The following is a 21,620-nucleotide window of genomic DNA, read 5'->3' as shown; positions in this document are numbered from 1 at the left end:
TCTCATTGATTTCAAAGAATGGATGAGTGGGTTAATGCATGAATAAAAGAATGAGTGAAATGTCGTTGGCAGTATATCATTTCTGCAAAACCATGGACCGAACGCTATTCTACAGGATGATAACGCTCGACCACACAGGTAACTTCCTGCAAGAAGAAGGAATTCAACGCATGGAGTGGCTAGCCAATAACCCGGATTTAAATCCTAAAGAACATCTCTAGGATCCACTTGGTCAAGCTGTGCGCACTAGAGTGACAGATCAATCCACCTTATTGGTTTAAGACAGATCTTGCTTGAAGAGTGGAATGCCATCCTTCAGGAGCGTGTGACCAGGTTAACCAAGTATGAGAAGAAGATGCAATGCTGTTGTGAGCGCATAAAGGATCCCTACTTTCCTAATTTTGTTTTAATCAAACAGTGTGATATTCCTTACTCATGTTTACTGATGCAAATGGTGAAGACAATGGAAGATTTGACACATTTGTTTGAGACCTTGTCTCTTGTCCTTGTCTTTCAAAGACAGTTACTCAACCATGGAATAAGTTATGGTCACCAATCCGGTGTCATTTTTGACAGGGAAAGAATAATGTTTGTATTGATATGAAACAACATGGAATTAGATTTAAAATATTGGAGCAATATTGGAAAGTTCCCAAACTTTTTGGAAGAGTTTATTAACAATTATAAACATTCGTTGATAAAACCGGGGTAATTGATAAAAATAAACTACGCAAAAAAAAGTTTCTTTATGGTAAGGAAATTTACCCACTATTAAAATCTAGAGACCAATTTTGTACATTTTTTAAATAATCGCATGCAGGTGATTGCCTTGCGCATTTTGACACCTCAATCACTACTCTACGGCACTCCTGAGAAAAGATATGATTGTTTAAGTAACATGAGGTCGAAAAATAAAAAAAATTCAGCATAAAGGAACACAAAAAACAACAAAATGCAGATAACATTTTTTGTTTACTTGCTGAGCACATTTCAGGCATCATACTGCCGCTTCCAACTTCACTTGAGATTAATCTCTTTTTCTTTCAGTAATTTGTGTGTTCACCGTTGGCTTCCCTTACAGCATCCACGCGGCGTCTCATGCTCCTAATGAGGCGTCGAATGTTATCTTGCTCAATCCCATCCCACTCGTTCATAACGATAAGACGCAATCCCACCAGAGTTGTATCTGCCATTATCGTCTTGTTGACTCGTCTCTTGAGCTGATCCCAAAGGTTCTCCGAGGGGTTAAGATCAGATCTTCTGTAGGGCCACTCAAATGTCTCAATTCCTTCTGTTTTGGTAACATATTGAACATACAGTATCTTCCAAACTGTAATCATAACCTGTTTTGAATCCCTTTTCCATACCCATCTCTCAAAACGTGAATGTCTTAGTAGTCACTCACCTTTCTCTTTGATCATTCATCTGCACATTCAATAAGCAAATGATTATCCAACATGCATCAAGAAAAATGATTTAAATTCAAATTGAAAATGCGGGAGTAATTAAACCGTCTTGGATCAGTGTATCAGCTCTAAAACCATTGAATAGGCTTTTTTGCAATTTTTATTTGTCGACCTCTTGGTTCTTAAACATTCATATCTTCTCTCAGGAGTGTCGTAGGGTAGTGATTGAGGTGTCAAAACACGCAAGACAATCTCCCGCATGCGAGTATTTAGCAAACGTACAGAATTAGTTGCTAGATTTTAATTGTGGGTAAATTTCCTAACCATAAAGAAACTTTTTTTGCCTAGTTTACATACATTTCACGCAGTTGGTTCCTGAGATTAAGGTCTAATATTATTATTTCATTCCATCATCTTACTATAAATAGGGGACTGTTGTGACTTTGTGACATGTATGAAAGTTAAATGCTCCGTCAGTTTCGATCCAAATATGTCGCCAAATTCATACGAGAGATCAGGTAATATACCGAAACGGTAATGCGAAAATTTGGTTGGAAACGGTCTAGAATTGGCTGCAAAAACAGTGAAAGTATGGGTTAAAACGGGGTTTTTGTTATGAAAATCGGTTGCCAGCCTACGCGTAACTGCAGCTGGTCGGCAATGCGTCGGCGCCGCGTGGGTAATGCGCACTACGCCAATGCGTGCGTAAACGGCGTAGAGCCATGCGACATGCGAGCCAGAGACCAGTGGACATGATAATACGGAAAGAAGGAAAAATAAAGGACAAAAAGGTACATGGACGGGTCACGGGATTATGATAACGGGATGAACACGTCCGCATACGCGCTATGAGAGGGCGTAATACGGGAAAATGCTGTGTGTTGTATAAACACAACATGAAGCGGTACTATAAAGAAAAATTAAATTAAAATTACGAGTAATAGGCCAACGGGTCAAATTAACTAAATTAAACGGGAACGAAACAAAGAAGGAAAGAAACCAATCAGGAAATGTAAGAAAAAAGGAAGCTAAAATAATGAGAACAGAATTAAATAAAAAAACGTGGAAACGGAATATCAAAAGCAGTAAATAAAAAAAGAAGCTAAAAGGGAAATGTGAGAAAGAACAGATTTAGAAAATAATGGGAACGGGGTTAAATAAATAAATAACATGGATGTGGAAATAGAAAATCACAAGCTAAGCAGAAGAAACTAAAAAAGAAAATGTAAGAAGAGACAGATTTAGATACATAAAATGTACCTTTTCAATGATTCTACCTGTTGAGTAATTCCTCCTATTTAGTGAAAGCTCCCATTTACTCATCTAGCGGGGACCCGCGCGAAGCGCGGGTATCCCGCAAGTTGTTACAATCTCTTTTTATAATTCACCCAGTTCATTCCTATTAATTATGAAGCTAAACTGGGGAATTAGCCAAAGGAAAAATAGAACGAAGGCACCGGATTTGGAGTCCCAAGGGATGAGGGAAAATGAACGGGAAAGGAAATGACTAACCTGAAATGAACCAAATGAAACAGAAATAAGTTTAAAATTCACGTGCAAGACACGATGACAATATATTTGCCATCATGTTTGCCAATCAGGAGAGAACCTGGAAACGTCCATGCGGGTTTGAGAGCCAACCAGAAGTAATTATTCATTTATTAAAGCACTGACAATATCTCGCTCCATAGCGTTCAATTGATGCGCGGGACGATACAACGATCACTTAATGAACGGGTATCATGACACAATTATCAATATTCAATTATGCAAATGAATTATCGTCACAACACTTTTAGAAACTGGTGATATCGGAGATGTTTCGATAAAGGCATAGAAGTTTATGTTTTGCTTTAATAGACCCAATTGAACACAGAAGTTTCAGATTACAAATTCTGCCTTGATAACATTCTGGACAATACTATGAGTAAAATTAACTCTTTTAATGTATTAGCCAAATTATATAGATCGAAGCATAGATCCAAGTCGTCTACTTTTTATCATCCACTTACCTTTTTCTGCACCTTGACACAGGTACAAAGAAAGTAAAATTCCGATTCCTTGAATTGCCAGTTTCCAAAGGAACCACATCCATTTGATAGTTAATGATTTATCCATAGTAGTAAATTTCTATCATTGTTCTTTATCTAACTGTCTTTATTCATTAAAATCTGAGAACATGCCAATCAAGTTTGGACAACTGTCACAGGAAACAACGAAATATCAAATACCACCAGCTCCGCTCGTTTTGCTGTATAGTGGGGCTTGTTTTGTTAGTCGGTTACTATGGCGATGTTATAATATACACACGTCTCAATGCAATTGAATCGGCTCTCATTATTTATCCCAAATGAAGTATGAATAAGCGCGGCTCATCATTAATTAAGGTAAGTGGTTTTGAACAAATTTTTAATAAAAATAAGTCATACAAAGTTGTAATAATATCATGACTGTATTGATACTTACACACCCACGCCAGCACCCTAGACTCCATCCCTCCCACACACCCCCATTGCACACAAACCCCAAATGAACTTTTAAGAAACAGTTAAGGTTTGAGATACCGAATAATAATCACTGCATGATGAAGGCTTAGGGAAAGTACGTGGATCCACTTCGGAATTAAACGTTCGATCCTAGCATAATCCTTTATAAACCCCTTATTCCAATTCTTTTCAGCTTGATACGAGCATATCTTCTTCTGACAGTCTTTAGCTTCTTTGTTCTTGCTTCGTCATCCACATCTCTCTCTCTCCCTCTCTCTCTCTCTCTCTCTCTCTCTCTCTCTCTCTCTCGCTCTCCCTCTCACACTCTCTCTCTCCCATCCTCACCCTCTCTTACTCTCACATCCTCATCTATTGCTTCTTATAGAGGACATTGGTGGATTATTGTATTCAATTTCTGTCATTTTAATACATGTAATAGTATAACTCTGAATATTATGTTATTTGAAGATATATAGAAATTAAGTAGCTATGAACAGGAGAGCCTTCATGACAGAAACATACATGCATCAATAATTTTACAAGATACTTAAAAGTATCTTGTAAAGCGGCTCGCTACGATAGATTGAACACATTGATGAGTTATATATATAAATGTATATATGTGACCGTCCACGGCGAATGAGCCGTAAATTCCTCCCCAGTCAATTTTGTTTTATTTCGTGTTTAAAAATAAACATCATAAACTTAAAAATGGTATATCATTTGACTTCAAACGATACCCAGAAGCGGAGTTATGGTTAGTTAAACTTTGCTCCTTCAACAAAATGATAGCTTTTTTCGTTTCTACGTGTGTCTCTTTTTCCACATTGCTGGCAATAAATATCAAACAGTCATAATTGGCGGTCATTTCAAATCATCCCCAAGTCAACGAGGTTTAAGAAGGTTCTCTCTTTGTTAATTGTTGGTTATGCATACCTATACAAATAACCCACCACTTGAAAAGGATTTAGCAAAAGCAAACAAAGACCAGAGCTATTAAAAGTTCTATAGCCATCTAAGGTAGAAGCTTATTATCCACTTCAATAATAGGATTATTGATTGGTGTTGTGACTATCAAAATAAGACGGATGTCGCACCAGCTTAAGTGACCGATGAATACGACCTTCGTACACATTTTACACCATAACTCAGAATACAATTTAGGGAATTTACGGCTCGCTTGTGCTGCCGGGTCACATATATCGCTCGATCATATTTTGTTCGTATTCGCTATAATTGACAGTACGTTAGCAACCATTATTCCACACATCGGGCATTAGACCATGACATCCGCCATGACGACCGCTCATGTGCTTAATTATGACGTCAGTACTTCACTTTGGTAATTTTTAGCTTATACGGTACCAAACAGATAACCAATATTATAACCAATTATTAGAGATGTTAGAGAAATCATATTATTTCGAACGAGTTTGGATGGACCTTTCTTAATGTATAACAATATGACTAACACTTCACAACCTGTAAACAATCTTTATTAAAAAAAAGGAAATTATCTGAATTATTTAAAGTGTGGGAGAAGTATGTAAGAAAATCCAACACACTCCACCTTTTTTTTTTACCCATCAGACCCTAATTGTCACTCCTGTTGCCACTTTAGCAACCATTTAGAATTTGAAATATGTAAAAATTTAAAATATGAGAAATTGGTTTATTAATATTTACACATCTCCGAACTCTGTAAAACCATCCGTTTTTTTTCAACTCCGCAACATTTCAAGAATCCCTACGATGACACATGCCACCACATCATAAGATCTTTCGTACTCTTTCGTTTTGGATAACTGCAATGCACTTTGTTCTTTGTGCAACTGTAGATCCAAAAAAAAAACCGGACGCAATTCAAGATTCTGGTTTTTTTGTTTACAAGTATTTAAACGACACAGCACCCGCACATCTATTCCCTCCCATCTTCTTACTTTACATTCCATCTCGCACTGGCTTACGCCCATTCATTGGACACATCCAACACGTTGATACAAAATGCGCTAAAAATCTAAAATTAGCCGACAGGTCATATTTTATTTCAGAACAATACAGATATGGAACAATGTGATACAAACCCTTGGCTCATAAAGTACTCTCATGATGTTCAAAAAGGACCAGAAGTCTCATATTCTTCCTCATTGATTGTTTTCTCATTTTGTTGTATGTACAGGGTGAGTAAAAAAAATGCAATATAGCAAAGAATCGATATTTATGTAAGAACCAAGTTGAACTTTCCCATTATTGAAAGTTTTTATAAATGCCACACTCAATAGTCACATTCTGTGACAAAATTGATACCGTTTGATTTTTATGAGTCCTTTTGCTGCGATATCCAATTTCATTATTTGTCCACGAGCTACCATGTATTTGGAATGAGAGCACACAATGCACGATAAAAGCACCAGCTCTGAAACTGACTTTAACTTAAATAAGGTTGATTTTTGCGTTACTTAATTTTTTTTCTGTTCACACAAACTTTCTAACATTTTAAGACCTTCATACCTCACTCGACTCCAACGCCAGTTTTTTAACCCCAATATGTCCAACTTACTGGATATTTTGTAATTCACTCCACTTCAATTTGCGCGCATTTCATTTCGACAATTGAAAAACCCGCCAACGAAATTTGTATGTTTTTGATAGAGAATAAACATATCTTTAAAGTAAAGGGAAAATGAAAATAACAACAAATAATGTTTCTTCTACTTAAACAAGACCAAGGACAATAACACTTTGGGTGCTCCATTTTATTTCAATGCCAATGACGTTAAGAAAATGGCAGTTGTCCAAATCTACCTTATACAGAGTGGGCTGACATTCAAATTTTAGATGTCTCTTGGACAGACATTAAAATTGGGTATCGATATAAATTTGTCATAAAAACAAAACGGTAAATGCTAAATCCTCGATTTTTTCACACATGATCACTAATGGACATGTTATGTATAAAATGTTTTAAAACCTAAAAGGTTCAACTCGGTTCCTAAATAAAAATGGATTCTTTTCTCTATTGCACTCTTTTTGACTCACCCTGTATATATTTTTATTTGTTTGTATAAGATCATTACACCAACGTTTAGTGTTACTGGAATGGTGGTATGGAAAAGCGTGTTGTTGGGGTGTGTATGTATGTAGGGGTGTGTGGTGTATGAATGTGTGTATAATTTTGAATTTAAATCATTATTGACTCTATAGTGAGACCATCTATATTACACCAGTTAGATGCTTAAACTCTTTAAAATAAAGTCTTGCGTTCATTTTAATATAATTATTCATTATTCCGGGCGGTGGTAAACTTGCTTCATACTGCTTAAGACCCCTTTATGTTTCATAGTAACCTTTAATTGGTCTTCGTTTACTAGTACTCGCAACACTTTGGCCACAAATATGTTTTCCCAAGAAAAAAAAAAAAAAAAAAAAAAAAAAACAGCGTGTATAAAAAAAACTGTTTCCCATGACCAACACATTACATGGGTACTTCATAATTAGTTTATCGAAAGATTATGAAAAGATATTTTGCCCGTATCCATGATAAAATATCTATAGACCACTTAACATCATTGTTTAGGCGAGGAACTGGTCTATCGATATGCTACACTACATATGTTACACTGTTCAATGGCTTTCTTGTTTTTGCACAATTATATGTGAGATGTGATGGGCGATTTAAAATGCACGGGCCCTGAGCAAACTAATAATAATAATAATAATAATAATAATAATAATAATAATAATAATAATGATGATGATGATGATGATGATGATGATGATGATGATGATGATGATGATGATGATGATGATGATGATGATAATGATGATGATGATGATGATGCTTATTTTTTATTTCGGTCAGTACCGGGCGTGCAGTGCGGTTTAAAAGGTAATTGAGGTCAAAGGTCATGTAGGATCAAATTGTAAGCTTTAACCGACTGGGCTTAAACTTAGTGCAAGTAATATTCGATATTAGGTGACCATGTAAACATTAAATGAAGGTCATGACAGGCATCCGAGGTCAAAAGTCATCATTGGGTCACATTTTAAAATTTGTCTGATTGGGCTTATAAACTTGGTGCAGATAATCCGCGACATGAGGGAAAGGAATGATATATTCAACCAATATATTGCATTTTTTCTCTCAATAACTGTGATTTACTTTTTTAAATTGTGTAAAATTTGTGTTTGCTGAGCTCTTAACCATAGCAAGAAATATTAACATTCCAAATGACACATTCTTTGCGCTACGATGGGCATATGACTTTCCCAGCCCCACTTTTCATTATTGTTTAGCTTTTATATTTTGCATCCCACTAATTCGAATCGTAATGCATATTGTCCGTTTATCCCGCTCAGGCAAGTTATGCGTACAATACGGGCATAAACGGGCTCAGGAAAGTTTGTTGTAACCTTGGTATTGATGTCAGTGTTGCCTGGAAAAATCTGTAGAAAGACAACAAAACGTTATAATTATCGTCTGATTAGATGAGGGTTATTTTGAGTTTTCTTTTCAAGGCATTGCAAATTAATGGTTGACACATCAGCAGTCAAGCATTTAAGTTAGCTCAATAGATAAGGCGTTAGACTATGGTGCGAGAGTCTGATTTATTGGACAAAACAGTTAGACTATGGTGCGAGAGTCAAATTCATTAGACAAAACAGTTAGCAATGGTTAGGTTATTCTAAGTTTTATCCACAAATTGTTTTACTTTTATTATTTATCCTACCGTTGGGTAAAACTAGACTGGGCCACATTTACCTTTTTTGGTGCCCTGGGCCAGGCCAAGAATTGGAGGCACCAAAACTTACCCCTGTGAGGGACGTATTTGCACTCAATTGACCAGATTTTTGTTTACGACAGAGACGAACATATATTGTTCCAATTTACTTAAATCATGTGCACGCGAAGCGAAAAAATCAATTTCAGCCTATTTTAGCCCAAACTGAAAGTGAAAGCGAAGCGCGCAAATTATGCGATTTTACCCTAATTTGGTCCAAAACATCGTATTTTTCAGCTAAAAATGCTTACGCACAAGGCAATTTTGGGGCCCCCAAATTCAATTTCAGACTATTTCAGCCCAAAATGAAAGTGAAAGCGAAGCGCGCAAAATTATGCAATTCTACCCTAATTTGGTCCAAAACATCGTGTTTTCAGGCTAAAAAGGGTGACGCACAAGGCAATTTGGGGGCCTCCTAAATTTTTGGGGCCCTGGGCCCGGGCCCATCTGGGCCAATGGTAAATTCGGCCCTGAAACTAGATATGCATCACACTCACCATCGCGGTTCCATCAGTTTGATTCATAACAAACATCTCGTTACCATCGGCACTCAAGAATGTTGATACTTTAAATGACCTTACCCAGCCATCCGCCAAGATCCCAGCGCCTCCGTCACCTTGCGTTATTACAGCGGATACGTTGGTTTCGTAACCTGTAATACCAAATTGATGACGAATACGGATGAACTGCGAAACAACTATTTGGCTTTGATAAGAATCACGGTACTGCTTGAGGAGGTAGAGCCTTATTCTAACTTAAGGCTTAGTGCCCTATTCTAAATTTTAAGATATTGCCCTTCCCGCTGCAATTGGACCCACACCGATTCAAAGTTTCAACGATAAAACTACTGGTACATGTTACAAAATAAGGTTGCGATTTGCAAGACGCAAGTTTTCATTCAATCGAATGATTGGTGCGCAGTGGTGTGTAATTTGCCGCAGCTACAACATTCAAACATCTCAACAATTGTCACTTCAGATCAGAATTGACAGTCTGGTAAAATGGTACATAAAATTTAACAGAGTTTGAAGATTTGTCCAAAAAATTTGCCTGAAACTCTGTTAGCAGAGGATATAATTATTGAAATATAGTCTCCCAAACCTTACAGGTGCGAGTGATCAGCCTTTCTTTGACATCTATGGTTCAATGCATCGGTACCGCGTGAACGTTGTAGTGCATGGCGGTATAGTCAAAATTGTATTCATCTATTGCTATGATAGTTAATCCGATTAACTACGTCACTTCTACGGCGTATAGATAAGTTGACCTCAATGTTTATCAACAAAGGCAAGGGACCGGTATATCGATTTGCTTGAGTGAACCGCATGCAACCACTATTCAATAGCCGGTCTTATTGTGATGTGGCGGGTTTTTTAAAAACACGAGACCTGATCAAAATATGATGCGCGTGCATACTGCCAGGCAAAATACAATAAAAATTGTAATGATGCGTGCGCATACTGCCAGGCATTGACGTCAGAAGTCAACTCATAACAGAGTCATCCTCATTTAAATACAATTTTGTCCTCCATAAGGTACCACAGGAAAATTCGCATGATAATACAATAAAATGTGTGATAGATATGAATGGTTGTAGAATCGATCTAGAGACCTGTTCCTCTGTCATCTTAAGTTATCTTAAACTGTCCTCCAGCATGGTTGCCATTTGCCATTCCGGTTGGTTTATTGCATACACTGTATTATTGCATAGAAAAAGACTTATGCAATCCAAATTAAATACGGCGTTATGAACAAGTTGGGCGGGAAAGTATATTCTGATGGTGAGATTTTTTCGCACAATTGCTCCATCATCACCAATAGTAGCTTGTTCTACTTCCATTGTGACGATCAATATACAGCCCATAGTCACCAATATACGCCCAATATAATTAACAGTTTTCAAGGCGTCTTTCCACAGGTCAAACAAAATGTTTTTAAATATTGTGCTTATATTTTATTTAGAATATCATAATCATACCTATATTAGCTTGAATCCACTGTGTTGTAGGATCAGTAAAAGGAGGAATCCCGTAAAAATCATGTGCAGCCCATGCACCATCACCATTCAGTCTTGCGTTTGCGGCTGGGAAAAGTAGAAATGAATCTGATGCTTCAATAGCTCCATCTCTTATCTCACCACTTTCCATGCCCAGATAGTCAGAGCAAACTAGAAATAGAAACCAGAAATGTCTTTAAAAAGAGGTCAGGTCATTTTTATAATTAGTCAGTCCAAAAAACTTGACTAAATTTGAGTGGAACTTAAAGCATATCAAACCGACCATTTTAAACAGCTTTTATTTATTTTGACTTATATTTAAGATTATGTACAGCATCTGTTTTCCCATAGTACCACTGTTCTTGAAGTGCAATTACTTAAGAAATAAAGGGTAATGCATTATCCTTTACACGAAAATAATGTGTCCGAGGCAGTAAAAACGTAAATAATTATTTAAACGTTTTTCCTGCCGAGGACACATTATTTGCGTGTAAAGGGTAATGCTGCACCCTTTATTTCTATTCTATTACCACAAAATAGTGCGATTTAAAGAGAAAATATCACATTTTTGTCCAAATATTTCAAGTTGTTTACTTCAAGGTAGAGCGCCTACGCGTAGCCGAAGCGTAAGTGATAGCGATTATTGCAGAATGCGTAACCAAGCGTAATGCTTTGCGTACAATGCGTAACGACGCTAATATACTGCATCGCGCTTTGCTGTGCGCTGTGATGCGAGAAGAACATAAAGTTCGTTGCCCTGGTCACTTTATTGCTAATTAATGGTCTTTCACGTGACGCGTTTCAACAAATCACAGTGCGCGATTTTGAATAATGGGTCGTGGGGGTAATAGAATTATAAATAATCGTGCTTTTTACGGCCAAATAATCAACCTGCAAAAACTATTTTCATAAAATTTACCTTTACAGCTTAATCCATCCAAACTGAACCCTGCACTACAGGTGCATTCAAAGCTGCCATAGTTGTTGCTACAAACTGCGTTTTGGTCACATGGATTAGTCAAGCACTCATCAACGTCTAGAAATAGGAAGAAGACCAATATTAAGCAATTTCTATGAAGTTTGAGGTAATGTGTTAAGGTGTTTCATTGAACTGGTAAAGAATCTGTTTGCTAGTTCATGTAATGCAATTTCTTATAAGTAATTGTGCTTTTTACTGCTACATTATCAACCTGCAAAAACTAATTTCATAAAATTTACCTTTACAGCTTAATTCATCCCAACTGAACCCTGCCTTACAGGTACATTCAAAGCTGCCGTGGTTGTTACTACAAATTGCGTTTTGGTCACACGGACTATTCAAGCACTCATCATCGTCTAGAGAGAGGAAGAAGAACCGATATTAAGAAATTTGTATGAAGTAGAGAACACTTTGAGGTAATATGTTAAGTAATTGTGCTTTTTACTGCTACATTATCAACCTGAAAAAAATATTTTCATAAAATTTACCGTTACAGCTTAATCCATCAAAACTGAATCCTGCACTACAGGTACATTCGAAGCTGCCATGGTTGTTGTTACAAACTGCGTTTTGGTCACAAGGATTAGTCAAGCACTCATCAACGTCTAGAGAGAGGAAGAAAACCAATTACAAACGGAACCTGTATTGAGCCCGTAGATTGACGAAGAAGCGGTAAAATTAAATGAATAAACAAAACTAGGCTTTAGTCCGTTTTTGCCTACACACGAGTTGACGACAAAGTTGCGTCTGGGTGGGTCCACTATAGTCCTAACCATGACCCTGACCCTAACCCTAAACATAACTCTAACCCTAACCATAACTTTTGAACCAGCGAACCTTTTTTCGGACTGCCAAACCTTATAATAGTTTCGGACTAGCAAAAAGTCCCGGCTGCATCAAAAGCTCTTGAAGTGCAATTACTTATAAGTAATCGTGCTTTTTACGGCTACATTTTCAATCTAAAAAAATATTTTTATAAAATTTACCGTTACAGCTTAATCCATCCAAAGTGAATCCTGCACTACAGGTGCATTCGAAGCTGCCATGGTTGTTGCTACAAACTGCGTTTTGGTCACAAGGATTTGTCAAGCACTCATCAACGTCTAGAGATAGGAATAATAACAATAACAACCGGAAACTGTTTTGATGAAGAAACAGCGATAGTAAATATAGACAACATTTTTTGAAGCACTATTTCTTAGTCGTGGTTTTTAGGGCTATATGTTCAACCTATATACTAATTATCAAGATTTACCGGTACACGTTAATCCGTCTCCACTGAATCCTGAATTACAGGTACAGTCAAAACTGCCAGCGGTCTCGGTACAAACTGCGTTAGGGTCACAAGTACTAGCAAGGCACTCATCATCGTCTAAAAAAAATAAGAACCATATTATTTGTATGAAGTAGAGACCATTCAGAGCAAATGCCTTCTTTAAACACAGACTCTTTTTGCAAGTCCAACGGTTACGTGGCCCACTGACTAATATTTTAAATGGATAACAAGCTTGAGAATGAAGTAAAGTATACTCTCGCAAGGATTTAATCATGCCTTCAAGGAATTCCAGAAAATCGCAGCTGGCACTTATCGCCTATCGGAAAAGGAATGTAACATGGATATCAACATGTATGTATAGTGGGTATGGGCGTATTTATGTATGCATGTATTTAGGTATGTATATGTAAAATATTAATATGTATATGAAAAGGACTGTACGCATGTGACAAAGACTGGATGGTAGTTTACTTGAGACTTCAATATAAGCTTCTTCTTTTCAGATATATCGCGCTGTTAACGGAATAGTACCATCATACAACACTAAACGTCTTCATCCATACAATCCGCACATGCTTGCGCTCAGCTAAACAAAATAATTGGCAGCTCTTCGTCTGCGAAACACTCTACCTCATCATATCCGTGCTTACTCTTCTCTTGAAAGTTTTTTCCCTTTTCTTTTGAGGAATTGGGTGCGACAGGAATGTACGATATTATCATTATTATTATTATTATTATTATTATTATTATTATTATTATTATTATTATTATTAGTATTATTATTATTATTATTATTATTATTAAAGCTGCGACAAATCAACTTAAAATTCTTAGTCGCAAAATTCGAAGACTGGTCTGGTAGAGGTCTGCACAAACGGCACGGGCTAAATATTAATTGGGATGTGTCGGGAGATGGTGCAAAATAATTGTATGACTGAAAATGTGTTTTCCATTAGTTTACATTATGTCGCTCATAATGTAGTGAATTAGCCTAACATGGCGGATTTAAGGAGACTGAATTTGATTTTTGTGGGGTAAAATTTCTGAATTTGAGCAACATTATTTTAATATTATCAAATGCATTGAGGTTTGAGGCGATTTTACTGAACTTGAAAACCAAAAAGTGTTGGTCTGAACTGAAATGCACCTGTGATCTACCAGTTTTGAAAGTGGGAGGAGCTTTAAAAAATATGGCTCTTAAAAGTGATACGCACTCAGAAAGTTTGAATGGTCCCCTGTGGCCAAATGTTTTAAACTTACTGTACACAAAGAAACAGTGTGAGTTCATTGGACAACCAGGAATCCACACAGTTGTTTTGTACCGCCGAAGTTTGTAACATTTGACCCCAGGGGGCCATTTAAACTTTCAGGGACGTACAGCTTCTAAGAGCCCCATTTTAAGCTCCTCCCCTGTTCAAAATCTTGGTACATTGTAAGCGTATTTCAGCTGTGATGAATACCAGTTGCTGACGAAGTTTAAGAAATATCACATCAAACCCCTATAAATTTGATAATAACAGAACCATGTTGCATAAAGTCTGAAATTGTGTCCACCACAAACCTAAATTCAGCCTCCCTAAAATCCGCCATTTTAGGCAAATTCGCAACATTATGAGCACCATAATGTAAACATATGGAAAGCACATTTTCTATCAAACAATTATTTTACACTATCCCCCGACACACCCCAATTAATATTTAGCCCGTGCGGTCTATGCAGACTCCGTCCAAACCAGTCTTGGAGTTTTGTGAAACATATTCCATATTAAATGTCAAGTCTGTATATATTTTGACTATACATAACATGCATCAACTTTACCGCTACAGCTTAGTCCATCACCAGTGAATCCTGCCTTACAGGTCGGCCTACATTCGAAACTGCCGGAGTTGTTGCTACAAACTGCAGTAGGGTCACAGGGATCAGTATGACATTCATTATCATCTAGAAAGAGGATACAAACAACCAATATTTACCATTTTTTGCAAAACAGATAATCTGTATGCAAGTGCGACGCGACCTTTATGGGTGGCTGCGGGTTGGGACAGAGAAACTATAGAGGTGGAGATTCCCATACGCCGTCATCGCATGCCCGTCTAACCTCTCAAAATTACTCTCCTGTGACGAAGCGAGGTCGCTTATTTAGCCAACATTGAAGATTTTGCACGTATGAGGTGAACGCACGGACAATACAGAAAATCCACAAATTGTTTACCTTTTGCAATATAATTAAGACAGTCAAGGATATTGAACACACGAAGGAAAGTCTAACTGTTAAAATACAGTGTTAAATATGACGTATGAAAATATAATATGTGTGCTTCATACGCGCAGATTGTTCACACACCCTATATGAAGTTGCACACTTGTAGTACAATGCGCTTCAATATGACAACTACAAATCTAATACGTCTAGTACATCACCAATCCACATATTCCATACAATATCAAATCGTGGCTCCTGAGCCGCAGCTGCTCTAGTTGTTTGTCTGTTTGTGCGTTTACAATCTTACCTTCCACTCTTACGTCAAAATAACAGGTCTTATTGATCCCTCTTCTGTCAAGAGCTTTACACTCAACTGTCGTTACTCCAATAGAAAAATTGGTTCCAGAGGGTGGGTAACATGTTGCTTTATAGACATAATTAGTATTATCACTCGGCAAGGGATCCAGCCACTGAACTATTGACGTTGATCTCTCTGGATCTGCTTGCGCTACTCTGCTTGCAGGACATGTTAAATCTTTAGAACAAAGTATTATAACATTAATACTAATAATATTGTTCTGTTTTATATATTTTGTAAGTATGATGGCCAGACCGATGTCAACACACAATGTTTTCTCCAAGTTCTGAACTTAAGCAAATCTTTGTTTGAGTCAAAAAGTAAGTTTACGAGGCAGCTATAATGCAAATGCTGACAAAGGTAGCCCAAATCACACTTAAAGCATTTGAGAGTCGTTCAGATCTCAGACGCGTTATGCAGTGTAAGTTGGAGTTGTTACAACAGAACAGCAAACAGTTGTAAGGAGAAGAAAAAGAAAAGGAGAAGGATGTGTATTTTTAATTTCGGAAAAAAAAGTATGATGAAAATTTAGATTCTTACTCATACAATCCAAATTATAATGCGTAAAGATCATGCTGACATCATTGGTAACCAAGGGTTTGTCGACATAAACTCGTTTAAAATGTCGCCCAGGTATGTTTGTATACGCTCCTCCATATATGACACTGGTACACCGACATGGATCGTCATACGGCAGAACCCATGTGCTTTTATGGGTATCATGTTCTTGTCCAACTACACACTTGTGTGCTTCAATAAGAGTGATGAGCCCTAACATAATGGAGAAAATATGAGTTTGACAAAGAAAATTGAAAGACGGAATCATTAATCCGTACACTCAAAAACTGCACGATTAAAACCAAAACTATGCAGGCTAGTCTAATTAACATTATTTTGCTGACATTTCAGGTCTAACATCTATTAATGTCAAGCCCATAGACACGCAGCGCGACTCAGAGTAGGCCTACATACATAGTGTTCGCTTTGTTTGCAAACTTATCAAAGCAGGCATTGCTGCAAACAATTTATGTATTATAGACAAATTGTGCACAACCAAAAGAGGCTGGTTGTAGAATATTCACCGTTTCAGTTGAATTTTAAAATACACAATCTTATCACATGCAGTCATAAGAATAACAAAATAATTACAAACAGTTACTGATACAGAAATACATATTAATTTTACAATAAGATGTAAATATAATAGGCCCTGCCGAACTTCTCCTTTCTTCACTTAATGATGAAATGAAAAAAAAATGAAGATACTGACCTGTGATGATGATAATATAAATGAAATAAAACTCAAAGCCCATTCTGACATTCTTAACGTTTGTCCATCTTCTTAAATATCAAAAGTTGGTAGAAAAAAGAGAACGTTCTTCAGTAAATAATCAGACCGTGAGCACCTGACAACGAATGCTAAATAAAGTAGAATACTCGGAAGATTCAAGAACATGTCAGTTTTGCAACTGATTGACACGTCTCGAATTTGTGTGACGGTTTCAATGCCGCTTGGTTACAGTAGGGAAGTAGGTAACAGCAATGATGAGTCTAAATATTGGAGTATCAATATTCATGCTACAACGCCGCCCGGTACATTCTATATGACAAGATTACTATGGTAACGGAACAATACTATGAATAAAATATCTGTAATGGACTAATGCATCGGTATTACTTTTGAGCGTGTTGAACAATAGGCTACCAGAGCACTAGTCTGAATAATTAATGCATCATAGTCATACGACTTAATTAACTTAATTAATGTTGAAATGGAGAGTATTATACCAATAATCCAGTTTAAGCGCGCTGCAGACTCCGTATGTTACGTACAATATTTTATGTACAATACTTTTTGTGACGTCAAAAACTATTGCACGTCGAATAAAAAGATGACTACATAAAATATTGCACGTAACATACGGAGTCTGCAGCGCGCTTTAGGATATAAAAATTTACTGTTTGTGCTATGAGGGAGAGCAATATCACATTCAGCCTTGGTGTAATACTAATTTTTGTTTAAAGTCGCGACCTATTTTGCATTAGACACAATTGTATGTTATGATTAAATATAATTAAAGATTGATTTAAGGCGATATTTTCCCCGTTTTATCCATTTAACTAAAAAGCAATGCAATATACTGCATAATATTAATACATTGATCTGATAGAATCTGAGTCAAGGAAGCCAATAATTGCATTTAAATCTAGCGGTGCTTGAGTAAAGGCCAATAATATCAAAGATTTGGACATTTTCCACTCATGCACATGGGACGGAAATGACACCCTTACACCAAGCCTTAGATTGAAGTATCTTCTTTATCTTCTTTATAGAACCCATACCTTTCTCTTGTGTGTAAGCTTTATTTGTCTAAATATTTGAATGCAAACACCGCTATTTTATTCTTCTCTCCGACTCCCCCTACAATGAGATTCAAATTCCTAAATTCTTGCAGGCTGAAAATAGAGGTGGCGTTGTTTATGTTTATATGCTAAGCTCGTTTCTCAACAGTTTGTGAGAAATGAGAACTTTTCCCATTAGATATGTGGTGGATAAATTTTAATAGGGAGATTGCGAAGTTCCATACATACTTTTCTTGCGTGGACCATGCGTGCGTTAAAAACGTGCGAACATATTGTTGGATTGTGCTCCTTCGTCCCGATGGACCACATGGCGGCTGAAACAAAGACCATCATCTGATCTGGTCAAAACAGACACATTTTTATTGTTAATTTTTACCGCTAAAAATATATTTTTGCCATACGTGGGGCATTTTTATTCAAAAGTACGATAAAAAATTTGATGAAAAAGATGTTTTATTGAATTGGATTTTTGCATGCCGAAACGAATCATATATTCCTAATATTTAAAAAGAATTACCCAAAAAGTGATAGAGCGCCCTCTGTTGTTATTTAATATTACTCGTAATAATAACTGTGGCGGTGTAGTGTCCTAGTGCGCCGAATAATAACAAGAAAATGCTGACACGAGGTGTCAGTTGATATGCGAAGCGCTAACTCAACTTTTATGAGTACAGAATTTGAAACACATAGGGAACTAAAATAGGAGCATGTTGACACGAACTTTTAAAAGAAATTGGGCAGAAAACACTTTATTTTTGATATTTTACTCCACTTACCTTTACCTTATGTTTATACTATAGCGTCTCATACATGCACGATATCTAAGGTTCAACCTAATGGGGGAGCTGATTATTAGAGGGAAGATCTAAGGCCGGAGGATTCGCCCCTCTGAGTAAGATAATTTTACATGGGTCAAAGTTAAAGGTTTTATATGTAGTACAGCAGTTACATTAGGACAAAGGAATATAATTATTTGATACATGTATATGTGTGAATATATTTCAAATATTTGTTTGCACATCGTTTGCCTATTGTAAATTATCTATGTACGAGTGTAAACCTTATGTTGTTGGGCGAATGTATTGTGAACTCCCAGGAACTAAACATTCTCTTCAAAAGGGGCATACTGCAGTTACTGTTCATTTTCCTATACACAATACACAGTACTCTCACCACAGTAATATATAAACCCATAAAGGTTGTAATTAGGCTTTGAAATAGGATCGATTTCAGATCCATACCTCAGTTTGGTATAAACATCCTTTCATTGCAACACGATAGACTCGCTTTATTTAAAAACATTTATGTAAGTATCGACACAGAAGATATGTAAAGAAAAGTATGTAAAGATGTGCCATACGTTGGCATCTCTTTGTAATACTTTCGTTTGTAACGAAGAACAAATCTTTGGTAGCACAGTTATACAATTAATGTGAATTTGGTATTGCTCGTAAATCACTGCTTGTGTGATCAACTCAATCGATAAAATAATACTATTTTTATTCCTCAGAGATAATAAACCTATTTGTTCCATTTATCACAGGATTCTATCACAGGGATGGTGTACGTTTTGGTTTCCATAATAGCTAAAAAAATTAAAAATCTATAAAAGACATGTGCAAGTTGCGTACGAAAACACAAACTGTATAAGAGTCTCATGCATTCATGTAGCTTTGCGATTGAGTTTGGTTACAAATCAAATACGAAGACCCCATGGTATCGATTTTTAATATGTTTGTTAGATTTGTTGGGGATTTGTTAGAGATTTGTCATTGTCAAGAAATGCCAAGGAGTGAATTAAGATAACACAACACAACGAATCATCTACTACATATTTATGGAATTTCAAAAATTCGTTCCTGATGATTTTTGAAAATCACAGTTTAGTAATCCGTTCCAGTTATTCAAGAAGAATATGCATCGTATACCTAATATGAACTTACTGATTTATTGAATCCGTGCAAATGATTCAAAATGAATTACCATCTTAAAAGTCTTCTTTTCAAAATTCAAAAGGTTTACTGATAGCTGTCTTTTCATACGATTGCATAAATGTATCAACCTTGTTTAGACCAGGCACTAAAACACACAATACTAAAATACACAAATTTACGACGACACATTTCTTTCAGAGACTACAGGTACATGTGCATGTAAATATAGTCTAAGACTGACTTGGACACTATATGTGATGCGATCAAGCAAAATCAGTCGGAACTCGGAAATATTAATTTTTCAGTTTCTTATAGGATAGTAAAAAGCATTTACAAAGCTGGATTTTGCAGAAAACCCCATTGAAATTGAACAACCAGTTTCGAAGATATGAGCAAGTAAAGAGTTTTCAAAAGAACAGGAAACAAAAGGAAATATTTCCTTTGTTTGGCTGTATCTCAAAATCAATATTTCCGAGTTCCGACTGATTGTGCTTGATCGCGTCACATATATCTAAGAACTTACCTATAATTGCGTCTACACAATTAGATCTCCAATGTTGTGTCCAATGTGTTATTATTTTGGTACCACTCGATCTTTCAAAGATCTTTTATTATTTGAATACGTGTGTGACATATTTCATTGAGTAGAGATATGATCGAAATTGTAAATTAAGTAGCAAAGTGCACTAATCCCCTATATAGTATGCGCATGGGCTATTTTAGGGCGAAAAGTCACTGACGCCGCCAATTTGAAAATGTCCGGATGAACATTTAAAGGTTTGTAAACGGTTTTGTTAGCAAAGCGTTGGTAGGAGGGTGGCGAGGGCAGTGGGGGCAGGGTGGATCTAGACCAGTCAGAACAGATTGCTAGGCCAATAGTCGGGGTGGGGGTTAAGGTGTTCGATCGTTCCTAAAACATTGTAACGAAAAGGGGAAAGAGTGCGAAAAAGAAAGACGAGGGGAAACTATAAGGAAAATGTTAAAAAAATCAACCTGAAAAGAGCAAATATGGATAAATAATTGAAAGTAATATGTGACAAAGGAGGTTTATTAATCGTACATATTCCGATGAAAAATGAGATTTTTAAAGATTTGAAATGATTAATATGTTTTCTTACACTAGTCCAAGTTTCATTGCAAAATATAGAGTAGAAACATTTTCTGAAGCTTGTCATTCAAAAAATATTCCTGAAATTGAGTAAAAAGTGTTTTAGAGCGTCGAAATAATCGTGAAATTTGTCCACTGCTACGAAAAATTTTCTCGTTCGAGTGCCGCCATGTTTGGTATTGCCGGAAAGCTGGCGATTTCCAGATTCATTTTCTAGCAAATTCATATGAATTCATGATTATCATAAAACTAGTATATGATGATGTCTCTTGAAAGTGAATTATCTCGTAACATTGACCATGTATTTAAATTTAAAACTTAAAATTTCAATTTTGAATGATGTGTGTTTCTAATAGATCTGAAACATGGTTTAAAATAAGTCCAGAGAATTATACTTTTGCTGATTTCTAGTCTTTGAGCATGCAATAAATAGTATGAAAATAACTATTACCTGCAATCAATCTACACTTTCAATGTTAGAAAAAAATACAATTTATTTGACGCAACTTCGTATGTTTATATTTACTTTAATAAAACAGTTGGCAAAATAATTATTATAGTTGGAAAATAGGTCAACATAAGTGAGTTATCTGATATGTTAATATCTCTTTACTTTTAATCAAAATCCATGCAGGAGGCTAAGTAATATCTAATTATATATTTTAAGAATCGAAGTAGCTACAAGTTGTTTTGATGCAGAGTTGCCATATAGTTACTGGTTTACATTT

The 21,620-nt window shown here is 36.2% G+C and overlaps 1 protein-coding gene across 1 annotated transcript; it reads right to left on the bottom strand.

The window, feature by feature from the left end:
• Positions 1–8,191: 8,191 nt before the first annotated feature.
• LOC140157816 (lactadherin-like) lies at positions 8,192–10,820 on the bottom strand. Its single transcript, XM_072181062.1, has 3 exons — positions 10,652–10,820; positions 9,171–9,325; positions 8,192–8,338 (listed from the first exon to the last, which is right to left on the bottom strand). The coding sequence occupies exons 1-3, from the start codon at positions 10,818–10,820 to the stop codon at positions 8,192–8,194; spliced, it is 471 nt and encodes a 156-aa protein (XP_072037163.1).
• Positions 10,821–21,620: the final 10,800 nt, after the last annotated feature.

Source organism: Amphiura filiformis, chromosome 7, assembly GCF_039555335.1.
Source record: "Amphiura filiformis chromosome 7, Afil_fr2py, whole genome shotgun sequence".
Taxonomy (NCBI): Eukaryota; Metazoa; Echinodermata; class Ophiuroidea; order Amphilepidida; family Amphiuridae; genus Amphiura; species Amphiura filiformis.
Note: the sequence above shows the minus strand (reverse complement) of the source record. Positions and strands in the feature narration are given on the sequence as shown.